The 16,000-nt window shown below is 44.3% G+C and overlaps 2 protein-coding genes across 2 annotated transcripts in view; one reads left to right on the top strand and one right to left on the bottom strand.

Moving 5' to 3' along the window:
- The window catches only part of Ikzf3 (IKAROS family zinc finger 3), an 85,405-nt gene extending 83,922 nt beyond the window's left edge, over nt 1-1,483 (bottom strand). The window contains exon 1 of the mRNA XM_063251492.1: nt 1,402-1,483. The gene's annotated coding sequence lies outside the window, so the exon portion shown is untranslated. The remainder of the gene's footprint in view (nt 1-1,401) is intronic.
- Zpbp2 (zona pellucida binding protein 2) lies at nt 1,178-14,369 on the top strand. The gene is made up of 8 exons (XM_003466927.4): nt 1,178-2,216; nt 2,451-2,516; nt 4,085-4,210; nt 5,245-5,406; nt 6,217-6,435; nt 6,982-7,064; nt 8,582-8,762; nt 13,954-14,369. Exons 1-8 carry the CDS (start codon nt 2,168-2,170, stop codon nt 14,046-14,048), a joined length of 981 nt encoding a protein of 326 aa, XP_003466975.1. The 5' UTR covers nt 1,178-2,167; the 3' UTR covers nt 14,049-14,369.
- The last annotated feature ends 1,631 nt before the right edge of the window (nt 14,370-16,000 follow it).

The raw sequence follows: 16,000 nt of genomic DNA on the forward strand, positions 1-16,000 counted from the left end.
TTCAAGACCAGCCTACGCTACAAAGTGAGCTCAGGACCAGCCTGACCTGCATAGCCAGACCCTGTCTCAAAAAGACAAAAAAAAAAAAAAAGTCACTTATTTTTGTGGTACTCCTCTCAAACACCCACAGCTTTCATCTGGTAATGAGAAAACCATCAGCCAAATTCCAATCCAGAAGCCTTCTACAAACTGCTTGACCACGTAAGGCCAGGGCAAGGTCGTCAAAACTGTTATTAACTGTTGAGATCATAAAAAATAAAAGCAAAAACGAGTCTGAAAACCTGGAGCTGGAGAAAGAAATAAGAGGGGATGGAAAGTAAAAAGAATTAAGATGTGTTATGTGTATGTATCAACTCCCCATGATGAATGTAATCATTATGTACTGCAAATGTTTACTAATTAAAAAAAAATTCTGAAAGACTGTCACAGACAAGAGGAATCAAAGGGGAACATGACAGCAAAGTGTAACAGAGAATACTGGATGGAATCCTGGAGCATAGAACTTAAAGAAGCATGGACTTTAGTTAATAGTAATGTATCAATGTAAGTTCATTAACGGTGAGAAATATACCATGCTAATGTAAAATGTAAATAACAGAAAATTTGAGGGTAGGGCTATGTGAGAATTCTGTACCATTTTTGCAATTTTCTTGTATGTCTAAATCTTCTAAAATAAAACAGCTTATTTAAAAAGTGTGGCTATGTAGTCCTTTCAACAGACAGATGCTACACATATGGTTAAGACTCCTCTCATAGGAGTCAAAGTTTATCACCTAAGTCTCACAGGATCAACTATTTCATAACCTAAAAGTCAATAAAACCCCAGATTTATAATGCACCTTTTATAAAACCCCAGATTTATAATGCACATTTACAATGGCAAAACCTGAAATGGCAAACTTCTAGAGAATTACAGGAATGCCCACATTTTTCTTCATGGCCTTTGGCTTCTGAAGGCAACAGTTGGGACTAAACCATGAATATGGTAACTGACAATAGGTAGATCTGACTCACTGAATCACATTTCATAGCTTATACTTTTTTTTTTTTTTACCTAGGTAAAATTAACAGTGACTAAAAATGAAATTACTGACAAAGGTTGCTCCTGGACCATCTGAGATAGCCCAAATACTGACTCGGCTCAAAGGAAATAAAACTGAAAACTGTTGATCTCACCCAAAATAACCATTCTTGCACCTCGTCTGAACCTTTGGGTTCTCTACCAAGCAGCCTACTCAAAACCACTACTGAGGGTTAGTAGTACTGAGGGTTAATACAGAAATAGACAAAATGGAGCTTTTCGGGCCACCACACCAGCAACCAAGAAGGACCCATGCCACTCACAGGCACGATCTCCTCCAGAGATCGCCCACATTGCATCACTGCCACAGAAAGCCAGACCTTGGACTCTTGCCTTTCAACGGGCCCATGTTCCAGAGCTGAGTCTTCTCCCCATCAGACCTGGCTGGTGGGAGGGGCGTCTCCGTGGTGCTGCGCTCCTGAAGCCCGAAACAAAGGTCCGCGCAGGCGCCCTAGGGTTCTTTAGGGTCCCGACACTGTGGACAGAAGCATACACTTAGGTGAAAATTAGAGAGTCTGAAAAAGATTGTGGACACAGCTCCATCAGTCCCGAGAACGAACACGCGGAGCCCTCAGCTTCACGCAAGAGAAATTTTTCACAAGGCTGCTCCCTACTTTAGGCCCTCAAACAATGCCATCCTCTTGCTCTACCTTATCTTGGTCCGTGGAACCCGTGGTACTCTCCTCTAGGTCTCTTAAGTCTCCCCTAGACTAAAGAGGTCTCCATGACTCAAGACCCACGTTTCATTTGCCCCACTCTCTTCGTCCATTTGGTGCACAGGAGAGCGTGGGAAAATGGCGGCCTCGCGAGGTGTGAAGTGCCCGCCTGACAGCGACTGCGCATGCCCAGAGGCGAGGCGCCCGCAGGCTTAGTACTAGCCCCGCCCCCGAAGTTCGAAGCACGCACGCGCGCAGTCGGGCGTCGCCCCCCCCCTCCTGCGCTGTAGCCACGGACGGGTAGCTGAGTTGACTCTGGGCGGTTTGCCAGGCTGTGTGGAGGAGCGCGATGGCAAGGCGTCGGATGGGGATTGCGGCAGGAAGGAGCCCAGCGGTCGAGGCCTCCTGCGACGCCACCTCTTGAGCAGCCATGGGAGCGTGGCTTCTACTCCCCGCGATGCTCTACTACCTCGCAGGAAGTGAGGCTCACCCCGCCCAGACCCCAGATTGTCCCCTCTGACCCCAGGATTGCCCTCCTGTGTCCCAGGATTGCCACCTCCTCCTCAGGATTGTCTCCTCCGACCTAGGATTGCCCATTCTGCCCCCAGGATTGTGCCCTGCATCCCAGAATTGTCCCCTCCCCGCTAGCTTCCCTTTCCTGCCCCCGCCCCCAGCCCTGTCCTCTCTGATGAGTGGTCTTCTCTCCTCTCCAGCTGGCTGGCCGCGCTCCTCCCTGCTCAGTGACAAAGGCCTCGTGTACGGCAGGCTGGGGCACCCAGGTAAAGGGACCCACACGGGGCCCACAGAGTAGCTTGCTAGGTGTCCTGGGCTGCTGGTGCATCGTTCCACGCTCACAGTGACCCCAGCTGTAGCTGTACAGCCTTTGCCTTAGAGTGCTCTGCTATTTTCCTTACATTTTTTCTTTCTTTTCTTTTCTTTTCTTTTCTTTTTTTTCTTTTTTCTTTTTTTTTTTTTTTTTTTTTTTTTTTTTGTACCAGGGACTGAACTCATGACCTTGGACTTGCCAAGCAGGCAATTATCTCTGCTGAACTAAATCCCCAGCCCTTTCCTTACATTTTCATCACCCACGTTTGTAGTTCATTCTGCACTCAGTGTGGGGAGTTGGCACAGGTACATAACACATCTTAGGTCTTTTTGCATCCCCATCTCTGTTTCATCATTTGCAAAAGATCTGCTTCCTGACGCGTAGTATCTTTTGTGTTGTTTGCTTTTAGTTTGTTTTTTGGGTTTCTCATGTAAGAGAAACCATGAGATATTTAAACTTGTATGTCAAATTTATTGCACTTAACACTGTGGTCTCACATGGGGTGTGGTGGCACACACCTGTAATCCCAACACTCCAGAGGCCAGGGTTAGGGATTGTAGGTTGATGTCTTTATACATTCAGAGCCTGGTGTTCAGCAGACTTTAAAGCTAATACCTTGCAGTGCTGTATTGGTTCCAAGCCTACTGGCTCTGCACCTAGCAAATCGGAGTCAATGTGGGTGACTGCAGAGCGCCTTCCTCCTGTGCCTCATCTAGATTCAATTATTATTCCCAGCGAAAGAAACTTAGAGCAAAATGCCATGTTTCTCTTCAGGATAATCATCAGTTAATTCTGCAATCAAGTTCAAGTCCTTCTCTGGACTTTAAGTGGATTCCATTATCCCTTTACAAATATGTTTTGAGTGAATTATGAATCTGCACATTAACATGAACCTCTGAATGTATCATGCACATTTTTATAAACTAGTATCACCAAAAAAAGGTGAAAAGGCTCAAACAGTTTAGAGTTTTAACAACTTACCTTAAAAAAGAAAAGGGACTGCAAGCATCCTAAATGTTTTTCTGGGTTTTTTGTTTGTTTGTTTTTGCTTTTTTGAGACAGAGTCTTGTTATACAGTTCAGCCTGGCCTTGCATTCACTGTGTTCCCCAAGTTCGCCTTGAACTTGTGGTGATCTTCCTGCCTTAGCCGAGTATAGGGATGATGGGCATGCACCACAACGCCCAGCCCTAAATGTTATAATACATCAATTTTTTAAATGCTGAATTCACATCTGGGTATGATGGTGCATGTCTGTAATCCTAGTGTTCAGAAAGCTGAGGCAGGAGGATTGCTGCCAGTTTGAGGCCATCCTGGACTACACAGTGAGTTCAAGACCAGCCTGGGCTACATGGTGAGTTCAAGGCCAGGCTGAACTACAGAGAAAGATGCTGTCTCATTAATAATAATAGTAATAACAGAATACTGAAATTCAAAAAGAACTAATTAGTATCCTTGGGACAGAAGTGTTTTTTAAAATTTTGCAATATAATGTAGTTATACATTATTTTATTTTGTTACAGTGAAAATATATGTAAAATTACATCAAAATAGTCCAATCCTTGTCTGTATGGATTCCCATCGTGCAAGTGAAGAAACTGTAGACCCCACATACTTATGGATTGGGCCTAATGAAAAGATGTTAACAGGTAATTATTTGATCTTAATCTGCTCAATTTTAATGTCAGACTTGTTTTAGAAAAGTGTTGTTTATTGAAAAAAACAAATTGAAATTTAACTCTGTTTGTTCTAAACTTAAATCATGTTGTATACCCTGGTCTGTTACTTTCTTCTTATGTCAAAACTGGAGCAATGATTTTGTTATGATTGATTTCTTTTAACAGTGCTGAGGCTTGAAAACAGGGCCTGGTACATGCTAGGCAAGCATTCTGCCTTTGAGCTACTCACCCAGCCCTGACGGGGTAATTTTTGTGCCCTACTTTCTATAGCTGTATAAGTTCAAAAAGTCTTTGGTTTGGTTTGGTTTGGTTTTTTGAGACAAGGTCTTTCTATGTAGTCCAGGCTGGTCTTGAACTCATTATGTAGCCCAGGCTGGTCTCGAGCTTGTGGCAGTCCTCCTGCCTCAGCCTCTCAAGTGCAGGGATTACAGGTGCACACTGCCATACTCAACCTAGTTCAGAAATCTTTATGAAACCTAAAAATTTATCCTTGTAGCACCAATAATAGGTAATGAAATAGCCAATGTGTAGTTTTCTTGGTGTTGGAAGAGTCCCCTGGAGTTAAAGCATAATTCATTGGTTTCTGGGTTTTTTTTTTTTTTTCCTTTTCCATACTAAAGATTGAACACATACTAGGCAAGTACTTCACCACAGAGCTACAGTCCTAGCCCCTTTTTATGGTGTTTTATTTTCTTTTCTTGAGGCAGATTAACCTCAAATTTGCAGTCTTTCTGCCTCAGCCCTCCAAGTAGCTGGGGTTACAGACAGACAACCTCTGTACCCGGCAGCAACTTTCTGTTTCATGTGAAGAAATTGGATCTCATTTACTGAATTAATGGCATAAGCTGACTGAAACAGATAACAAGAAATGAATCAAAGAAAATGAACATGTATTTCAGAAATGTACTTAGCTGGTGGGTTTTCATACAGTGATATGACAAGGTTTACTAAGTAGCATTTGAATTGTTCATTTAGTAATCAAATTATTTTCCATTCGTGTTTAGGAAACAAACAATTCAATATTACAGAAACAGGAACCCTGATTGTGAAGGATTTCCTGGAGCTTCTGTCTGGACTTTACACATGTACTCTTTCTTACAAGACGATTAAGGCGGAGACCCAAGAAGAAACCATAGAAAAGAAGAGATATGACTTCATGGTCTTCGGTAGGAGTATAGGCACACTGCGATTTATACAGTTAGTGTGAGTCAGAATTACGTGTAAAGTTTCTTCATTTTAGTGCAAATGAGCCTGGCTATAGGCACTCACTATGATTTACAGAGTATTTGGAGGTGAATTTGACTAGGCAAACTCCTAAATTAATGTCAAGGTGAGTGTGCCCTAAATAACCCTCTTTTGGCTCTGCCTCCTATTATCTAGGTGTGTAACCAACCACAAACCATCACAATTTTGTCAGGATATTTAGAAATCAACATTTAATTCTATAAAAGCAAATTAATGACCCTTTCACTGAGTGGGGCTGAGAATTAACTCCAAATGAAGACCCTCTCCAAAAAAATCACTTTAGTTTTTTTCCTGATGCCAGTCCTAGGGATCCAACCCAGGACCACACTCGTGCTAGGCTCTGATACCCCAGCATTGCTCTTTATTTTGAGACAAGGTCTTGCTAAATTGTCCCGGCTGGTTTTAAACTTGTGGCCTTCCTGCCTCAGCCTCTGGAGAGACTGGGATTACAGGTGTGCACCACCAAAGCCATCTTATTTCTCCTCTTGATACTCTTGTCTTTATGTTGTCCCACGGAAGCCATTTTTTCTCAGTAACTGTCCAGATGGGAATAACATGTTTTCTTTGGAATTATTAGTTTTGTGTGTTTTGCGAGCACATGGATACAATTTATGAGAAAGGTAAAATTTTCAGGATTGATGGGACTTAATCCTACCTGTTATCTGCAAATGGCTTAGTAGAATAAGTTAATGCCAGGCACAGTTACTCGCATTTCCATCTTGTTTTCAAAGCCTACCGGGAACCTGATTATTCTTACCAGATGGCTGTACGTTTCACCACGAAGTCTTGTGTAGGAACATACAACAACCAGCTCTTCAGGCTGTTGAGGAAGATCTTGAATAATTTAATCTCTGATTTGTCATGCCATGTCATAGAAGCATCATATAAATGCCATGTGGTTGAAATTCCAGAAAATGATCTCATGCATGAGCTGTTCATAGCCTTTCAAGGTAAAAAAAACAGTTTTTCAAACATTTCTTTCATTTGATGAATGTGGTTCTGAGCCAAGATAAACTGTGAAATTAACTACTGTGTGAAAACACGATATCTCATGAATAACAGGTTTTAAAAATGTTTATTGAGCACTATAGTATAGTTCTCTGGTTGTGATTTTTAAAAAATAATTAGCATACTAATTATTTGCCTTCAAAGATGACATATTAGTGCTTATCATTTATAAGTCAATTATTTTATTACTTGGGTCTTTAATTATTAGCTAATATTTCAATGATAATTTCTTCCAGAAATTTAAATTGTATTTTTGAGGTTTTAACAAAAGGAAGTCACCAAACCGGTTTTTTTTAAACGTTGTAGTTACTTCTATTAGCCAGCAGATGGCGTAAGGTCATAACGGATGGGTTACTCAGCTAGGGCGCCTTTACTGTAACAGGACGTTAAAACCTAAGTGCCTGCAGGTTTAAGCACTTAGGCTTTATCCAGATGTTTGGAGTTTGTTAGAATTCTTTTGTGAGCCTGACTTGTTTTCCCTCCCCCAGTTAACCCTTTCGCACCCGGATGGAGAGATGCATGTGGTGGATCTGTTGATTGTGAAGATGTCACTAACCAAAATATCCTCAAGGTGAGTGTTTCATTGGGAGGCGAAAATACTTGAATAATCAGAAAGGCTATTTTTAAATTTTTAAATACTTTATTCAAGGCGGAGGATTTAGCTCAGCAACACAAGTGCCTGCCTGGCAAGCACATGATTCCAGAAATAAATATATATATATATATATATATATATATTTGTTGTTGTTGTTGTTAAAAGCTTCTTCAGAAATCTGCTTCTCCATGGTGTATTTGCCATTCATAAAAATTTAGTATGAATTTAAATTCCTGTTTTAGTTCTGTTTTGATCCGTCTTGAGACAGGTCTCACTCTGTAATTCAGGCTGGCCTTGAACTTAGTATATAGTATAGACTCGCAATGAAATCTGAATGACCCTCCTGCCTCAGTTGCCCAAGTGCTGGGATTACAGACATGTGCTGGCACGCGTGGCTTTAAATTCTTTTTTTTTTTTTTTTACAGTTTAGATATAGTGTTGATTTTCTTGTTTCTGTTTTTTAAACTGAAATTGTGAGATGCTTGGCTGTTCCAAGATGTACTCTTGGAGAAGGACATCTGGAATATATGTCATTTCCCCCACTGTTAATATTCCACGTTATGTATTTTATAACAGAAAGGTAGATTCCTGGCTTTATTCACCTGAGCTGGTTAAACAGCAGCCTGGAACACAGTTTCACAATCGTGTCATACTAGGTTAAACCCAGCTGTTCCCCAAAATTGTATCTGCACTTGTAAAAATAGTTACTGTGCCGTCAGGCACACCTGTAATCCCAGCATTTGGGAAGCTGAGACATGCAGGTCTCTGGGAGTTCGAGGTCAGTGTGGGCTACATAGAGACCTGCCTGACTACATAGTGAGAACCTGTCTCAAAGAAGCAAAAACATAATTACTGTGCTGTCCGCCACACTCAGAAGTTAGGGACATAGTCTGAAAAATGCCTCCGCTCAGCCGGGCTTTGGGTGCACACCTGTAATCCTGGCACTCAGAGGCTGAGGGCAGCAGGATCACAAGTGTAAGCCCAGCCTGGGTGAGTTAGTGAGTTAGTCTTGTCTAAAAGGAAAAAAAATTAAAAGGGCTGGGTACTGGAAAAAAGATTCCTCCACTTCTGTGATTTTGTTCCTGAGTCCATAATGTGACCAACTTATGAGAAGACTGCAGTTAATATTAGTTATTATTAACCTGTGTGCTTATAAAATGTTATATCACGAACTTATAATACTGATTAAAGAAAAACATTAGTTCTCATTTTTCTTGGATTTCTTTTCCTTGCTAATTATATGAAATTAGCAATACTATCATGAAGCCCCAGTTAGCAATACATGGAATCGACATATTGCAAATTTTTTATCTTTGTTTTTTCTTATTCACTTTATACATGAAATGAGAATAGTTGATTAGGTTAAGACTAAACTAATATTAGGCTCATGTTTTAAATTTAAACATCCAGAATTTTGAGAATTCACCTGTTGTATAGAACATGGCACAGTGGATTCAGTAATTGTTCTTTTCTCTGATATTTTTAAATCTTAGGCAAGAGATCGGATAGAAGAATTTTTTCGGAGCCAAGCAAGTATTTCCAGCCATCGTTTCAATAAAACAGTACCTGCTATACACTTTGTGGACCACAGTTTTCACGTAGTCCGGATAGACAGCTGCCGACCAGGCTTTGGAAAAAATGAAGGTCTACACAGTAACTGCGCAAGCTGCTGTGGTAATTATAAAATCCAAACCTAAATCCCCAGGCCCAGAGCTAGGGGAATTGATCAGTAATTTACGTAGGGTCATTGGACTGAGTCTTTACACTGGTTCTCTTACAAAAACATATTGGCAAAAGTTCAGACCAAATTTCTAAATACATTTCTCTTACTGTACAGGAATCCTCCCTGTGCCCACTGTTGTATTATTAAGCATTTCTGTGGTGTTCTGACTTACACTGCCATCCTGTCGGGAACACGGAATGGTCCTACCTAAAAAGAAATAGGAACTAGAGGGCTGGGGACTTAGCTCAGCGGCACAGCGCCTGCCTGGCAAGGCAAGGTCCTGAGTTTGGTCCCTGGTTGTCGATGTCCGCTCCCGGCCGGCAGGAAGGACACACGACAAAGTCTGGCAGTGGACAACCTTTTCTTTTATTTTCCTTCTCCGTACAGCCTGCCCTGGGATCGCTCCCAGCCGAAGCCTCCTTTGGTCCGCTCCCCGCGGCTCCTTCTGGGCTTCTACTTCCGGGCTTCTCCTTTCCCCCCAGGGGTGGTACCAGTATATATACGGATACAGTGTCCAATCATGTTAAAGTAAGCAAGGCAAGCTGATTGGCTAACATCATCAGTTGCCAGGCAGACTATATTGTTGAGCGGGTTGCTTACGCGGTAAGCAGGAAACTAACTTGCTCGATGGGAGGGGTAATCTACCTCAGGCTTTGTTCTTTACTACAGGCCTCACGTCCGCCAAGTGAGGCGACCGGGCTCGGGGCTGCGGCTCCCAACATCTCCCCCTTTTTTATTTTTTTTTATAAATGTGCACATCGTAGCCCTTCCTGGACTGGGTGCAGAGGCTTATGCCCTATGCGTAGGCCCACCGTAGGTCCTTGGCTTAGACCCTGGTCGGCTGTCCCATGGTCTGCCAAGGCCCTGAGGCCCTCGTCCTTTTTTTAGGGCCAGGCACAAACTGGACGGAACCTGGATGCACACAAGCTTGCACTCATCTTCTCTCCGTAAAGAAATCCCCTCAGAGAGAAATTTAGACCTGGGCAGCATCTAACAGTCCAGCGGCTTACGTGCAGGATGGGGTAGGGCCTGGCTTAGGTTGAGTCGCACCGGGGGAGTACGCTCTTACCCAGCTATGTCATAATTTTTTAGAGGAGGAGTGTGGGAAGCTCACCACCCCTAGACTCGGTCGTAGGCTAGGCGAGCGAGCCATGCATATGCCTGAGGATCTTCTTGTCTATTTCGGGCTACCGCTATTTCTATTCATCTTGTTGGTTGGTCTGTGATGGATCTCTGGTAGGGCAGGTCTGATCTTTAGTCGAGGGCTTTGTCGCCCGTGTCAGTCTCTCCGGTACCCACAGTGGTTCTCGTCCCGATTCCTGTGGGAAAACACAAACCGCGCCTCGGTTCCAGCTGACCACTGGATCCGGGCCCATCCATTGTCCTGTCAGGACATCTTTCCACTTCACCCACCCTTTATGGTTGGGGGAAGGGTTGCAGTGCTCCACGGCTGGGGAGCAATTATCATTATTTAAATTTAAAAAATTGTGTGTGAATAGTGCCATGGATAATCGTGCCTTTGGGGCCAGGCCTTGGCCTACTCCCCCTTTTTGTTTTTGTAAAATTTCTTTGAGGCTTCTATGAGCCCTCTCAATGATTCCTTGACCTTGGGGATTGTATGGGATACCATGTTTTAATTGAACCTCCATCATTTTGCAGAACTCATTGAAGGCTTTGCCTATATAGGCTGGTCCATTATCAGTTTTTAATATTTTTGGTTTGCCCCATGCGGCCCAAGCCGCCAGGCAATGATTGATCACATTAGACACTTTTTTACCTGTTTCTGCTGTTGCGAATATGACGTGAGAACAGGTGTCTGTGGAAACATGAACATATTTAAGAGTCCCAAACTCCTGTATATGTGTGATGTCTATCTGCCAAACATCACCAGGGATCAAACCTCGAGGGTTTACTCCCATCGGTATGGCAGGTTTGTATGTGGCACAGGAGCCACATAGTCGCACGATATCTTGTGCATCTGCTCTGGAAACGTGGAAATGGTTTGCTAGTGTCCTGGCATTGACATGAAACTTATCATGAAAGGCACGGGCTCGCTCGATTGGTGTTAGTAAGGTAAAAATCCATAACGGGCGAGTGGCAGTATCAGCAGCCGCATTCCCCTGTGCCATAGGCCCTGGCAGGGATGTATGTGCTCTTATGTGGGTGGTGAAGACCTTATGGTGTCTGTTCTGGAGCAATGTCTGGATAGACAGGAACAGCCCAGCCACTGTGGAAGTGGATCTAATTAAACCGGCAGTCTCAAGCACTTGCATAGCATTGACCACATACCTAGAATCGGAGACAATATTAATGGCTTCTGAGAACCGTTTAAGAATCATTTTAACGATCTGCAGTTCCACCACCTGAGGCTGATCAGGTTCAAATTGTATGGTAACCGGGGGCTTGCCTAGGATCACATAGGCGCCTATCCCCGTCTTGGAGCCATCTGTGTATATTGTAGTTGCTGGGACTAATGGCTCAGAGGCAGTAACCTTTGGAAAAATTATAGGGTGCTGAGTGACAAATGACAAGATAGGGTCTTTAGGGTATTGATTGTTTATATCCCCATGGAAAACACATCTCAAAATGGCCCACGTATCTATGCAGGCAGCCAGGGTCTTGATCTGGCTGGCGGTATAGGGTACTCGGATGGCTTGTGGTCCTGAGCCAAAATGTTGGACAGCTCTATCATGCGCTTCAAGGGCCAATGAAGCGACTGCCTCCGGGTAATGCTCTATGACTTTTGCAGGTGAGACCTTAGGGTGTATCCACAGTAATGGTCCTTTCTGCCAAATCACCGCTGTGGGCTGTAGACTAGTCTGTAGCAAACAGACATCAAAGGGTCGCCCTGGTTCAATTCTGTGTAAGGTAGCCCCTCCTAAGGCTTTTTCCACTCTCTGTAAGGCAGCTCTTGCCTCAGGAGTGAGCCTCCTGTGGGAGGCTATATCTGGGTCTCCCTTCAGAAGGTCGAACAGGGGTTTGAGATCTGAATTTGGTATATGTAAATATGGCCTAATCCAATTAATGTCTCCCAATAGCTTTTGCATGTCATTTAGGGTCCTAACGCCATCCGTCCTAATGGTGACCTTCTGTATAAGTCTGGAGGCGACACTGAGGTCTACACCTGCTGACCCAGGGGTGGCCCTTGTTGAAGGCTGCCATCCTGAGCTGTCCTGTCTCTGGCGCGGGGGGGCCCGCCTGTGAAGGGGGCCCCCTCTGGCCGTTTTTTGGCCCTCTAACATCTCGTCCACAAATACGGTTGCCCTGAGCATCAAAGACCGACCTACACTCCTCAGCTTTGTGTGATCCCCTCTTGTATCGCCCACAAACATATGGTTTTTCATTCCTAGGGCGAGGCCTAGCATCTGCATTGTTTGGGCAATGACGTTTAATGTGTCCTGGCTCCCCGCAGGCAAAACACCCTTTAGCCTTACATTCCCCTTCTAACCCGCGAGGTCCCCTCTGCTGTACAGCCGCGGCCAGGAGAGCAGCCACTCCCGAGTTGGAGAGCGGCCCCCCTATCTCTCTGCATATCCTAATCCAGGCGTTGAGGTCCTTGTTCTTATGAGGAGCTATCGCTGCCTTGCACTCCTTTGTACATTGCTCAAAAATCAGCTGCCTTACCAGCGGTCGAGCCACTCCCGGATCAGAAAATATCTTATTGGCAGCATCTTGCATTCAGGCCACAAAGTCAACAAATGGCTCTGTGGTACCCTGAATTATTGGGAAAGAACCCTGCGACTCCTTATCGAGCGACTTAGGCTCCTGACAGCTGGTCTCTTTGGCCTCCTTGCCATTCAACTTTCCCTCGTCCTCGGAGTCAGACGACTCCGAGGCTAGAGCCCCGTCCTTCTCCTTAGCATCTTTGTTCCCCTTGACGGGCCCCTCTCGGGAGCTCCCTGACTGGGCCTGCTCAAATACCCTGCGTACTTTTGTAAGCTCTTGAGAGCTTTCTCCACAACCACCCTCGCTCTTAGTGTTGCTACCTAGCATGTTTCCCATCTTTTAATATGTTACTCACCGCGTGAGGCCCAAGGAATCCGCCACTTACGCGTGAGCCTGAGGGGAGTCTAAAAGCCCTGTAGGTGCGCGCCACCCAGAGCCCAGGCTTATCCCCAACTCACCTGTCTCGCAGCTCTGTACTGGAGCGTTGTCCGCTGTCACGTCTCGGGGGTGATCAGTCCCCGTACGGGCCACCAAATGTCGATGTCCGCTCCCGGCCGGCAGGAAGGACACACGACAAAGTCTGGCAGTGGACAACCTTTTCTTTTATTTTCCTTCTCCGTACAGCCTGCCCTGGGATCGCTCCCAGCCGAAGCCTCCTTTGGTCCGCTCCCCGCGGCTCCTTCTGGGCTTCTACTTCCGGGCTTCTCCTTTCCCCCCAGGGGTGGTACCAGTATATATACGGATACAGTGTCCAATCATGTTAAAGTAAGCAAGGCAAGCTGATTGGCTAACATCATCAGTTGCCAGGCAGACTATATTGTTGAGCGGGTTGCTTACGCGGTAAGCAGGAAACTAACGTGCTCGATGGGAGGGGTAATCTACCTCAGGCTTTGTTCTTTACTACAGGCCTCACGTCCGCCAAGTGAGGCGACCGGGCTCGGGGCTGCGGCTCCCAACACCTGGTACCAAAAAAAAGAAAGAAATAGGAGCTAGAAAGCTGGAAGCAGGAACTCATGAGGGTATTGTAAAATGCTGTTACAAAGTGAAAAATAAGATTCTAGCTGCTGGGGGGTGTTTGTTTGGTTTGGTTTTTTTGGTATCAAGGGTCAAACTCACAGTTCCACGCTTGTCAGGCAGGTAGGTACTTAGTCCACTGAGCTAAATCCCGGCCCTTTTTTCTTTCTTTTCCTTTCTTCCCATCCCTGCAACGTATACTTTTATCTTGTTCTTTCTTCTTTTACTCAGCCCAAGCTCGCTTTGCAAAGCCAGTTTCCCCCTCACTCTTCACTGTTACAAATAAACTTTGTCACTGTTAAAAAAAAAAAAAGATTGTAACTTGCCCGTCTTTAAGATCATCAGATTACAAAGTTTGAAACTGGTGAATACTCTCCCATAATTACTGGCTGAACAAGCACCACATAGTATAGCAGTCCCATGTCACTGTGTAGTAATGTCTCCATGGATTTTCCTTTGCAGTGGTCTGTAGTCCTGGGACCTTTAGCCCTGATGTTGATGTCACTTGTCAGATCTGCATTTCTGTTCATATCTACGGAGCTAAATCTTGCCCATAGACTTGGAAGAACAACCAGCAGTGTGAAGACCAGAAAAGAAAGCACTGTCCCTTGCTTTGGGAAGTAGGGGACAGAAGATGACCATTCACGTTCCGGACGACCCCATACACCCAGATCAGTCAGACCAAGACCTCGGGAAACACGCCTTTTGGAAACTCAGTTGACGTGGCCTTTCTAGGAAGGCACGTAACCCAGCGTCTCCAGTATGAGGGAGTTTAAATAGGAGCGGGTGATTTTAATGAGAGATCTTTTGATTTTTTTACAAACTGAAGCTGTTGCTCTGTACTCAGGACTGTACTAAGGTCAAGAATGTAATATAATAAAAATTTTTTATTTTCCATATATATAATTTGTTTTAATTTCTTCATCCTGAAGTTTCAGGTTTTTGTGGTTTAGGTCTTGGCAAATGCGTAATGTCCAATCAAGCACTGCAATTCCCTGTGGACCGTTCTCTGTCCTAAAAATCTGTGTTCAGCTAGCTCCATTCTCCCTCCAAGAGCTGGCAAGCCCTTTTCCCTTTCTTGTCTGTAATTTTACCTTTTCCAAAATGGCACATGGTTGAAATTACACAGCAGGTAGTCTTTTCAGATTTTCAGATTGGCAACTTTCACTTGGCAATGTGTTTAAGTTTTCTTCGAAACTTCATGGCATTATAGCTTTTTTGTTGTTGTTGTTGTTCTGGACCAAACTCAAGACCTTGCACTTGCCAGGCAGGCACTTATGCCTCTGAGCTACATCCCCAGCCCAACTTTAAGGGAAACATTTTTTCTTTTGGTGGTACTGGAGATTGAACTCAGCACCTCGTGCATGCTAGGCAAGCACTGTACTGTTGAGTTATACCCTTAGCCAATAGCTCTTTTCTTTCCTTTCCTTTTCTTTTTTCTTTTCTTTTGTACTGGGGATCAAGCTCATAACCTTGTGCTTGCCATGCAGGCGCTTTGCTACTGAGCTAAATCCCTGGCCCCCGAGGCTCATGTTTTATTGGTGATCATTTCACAGATACACCATCGTACGTTTACCTACACACTGATGAAGGGAATCTTGCTTGCTTTCAGCTTTGGGTGACTCTGAATAAATCCACTATGGACATTTGCTTTACTGTGGACATAAGCTGTCAGCCAATTGGGTTAATATCTTGGAGTGTGATCACTGGTTTATAAGCTGAGACTGTGTCTAGTTTGGTAAGAAATCACCAGGCTCTCTCCCAGAATGGTTTACCATTTTGCATTCCCACCAGCAATACATAAATATCCCTGTTTTTCTCTCTCCGACCCCAGATGTGGTATTGTCATTTTTTTTAGATTGTAGCCATTCTCATATGGGTTCAGTGGCATTTCACGGTCACGTGTGCGTGTGTGTGTGCGTGTGTGTGTCTTTTTTGAGGCAGAGTCTCAATGCAGATAAGGCTGGTCTTGAACTCGCAGCAATCCTCCTGCCTCAGCCTCCTGAGTACTGGGATTACAGGCAGGTGTCACCATGCCCAGCTAGATACAAGCTTTTTATTAGACACGTTTCCAAATATTTTCTCCTACTCTTGACTCATCTCCTCATTCCTTTAATGGTATCATTCACAGAGCAGAAGTTTAATACAGTACAACATTAACTTTTTCTTTCATGGGCCATACTTTCAGTGTCATCACCAAACCCAAGATCACCTCGCTTTTCTCCTAGCATCTTCTAGAAATTAGTTATGTATTTTTTTATTTAAGCCTAAGATACATTTTGAGTTAATTTTGTGAGAGATATTAGGTATCTGTGTTTACTTTTTGTGTAGAAATCTCCTTGTCCCAGGACCATGTGTCCCAAACTGTCCCTCCCCCATTGCACGGCCGTTTTTGCTTTGCCAGAATTCACCTGGAGCGTTTCCCTGGTGTACGTGTGGGCACGTGTGGGGACTGATTGGTCCTTTTGACAACCTCTTGCTCCCTTGACCACCATGGCCGGAAGTCCAA

The sequence above is a fragment of the Cavia porcellus genome, unplaced genomic scaffold (genome assembly GCF_034190915.1).
Source record: "Cavia porcellus strain 051 isolate PalLab524CR breed Dunkin Hartley unplaced genomic scaffold, mCavPor4.1 scaffold_6, whole genome shotgun sequence".
Lineage (NCBI taxonomy): Eukaryota > Metazoa > Chordata > Mammalia > Rodentia > Caviidae > Cavia > Cavia porcellus.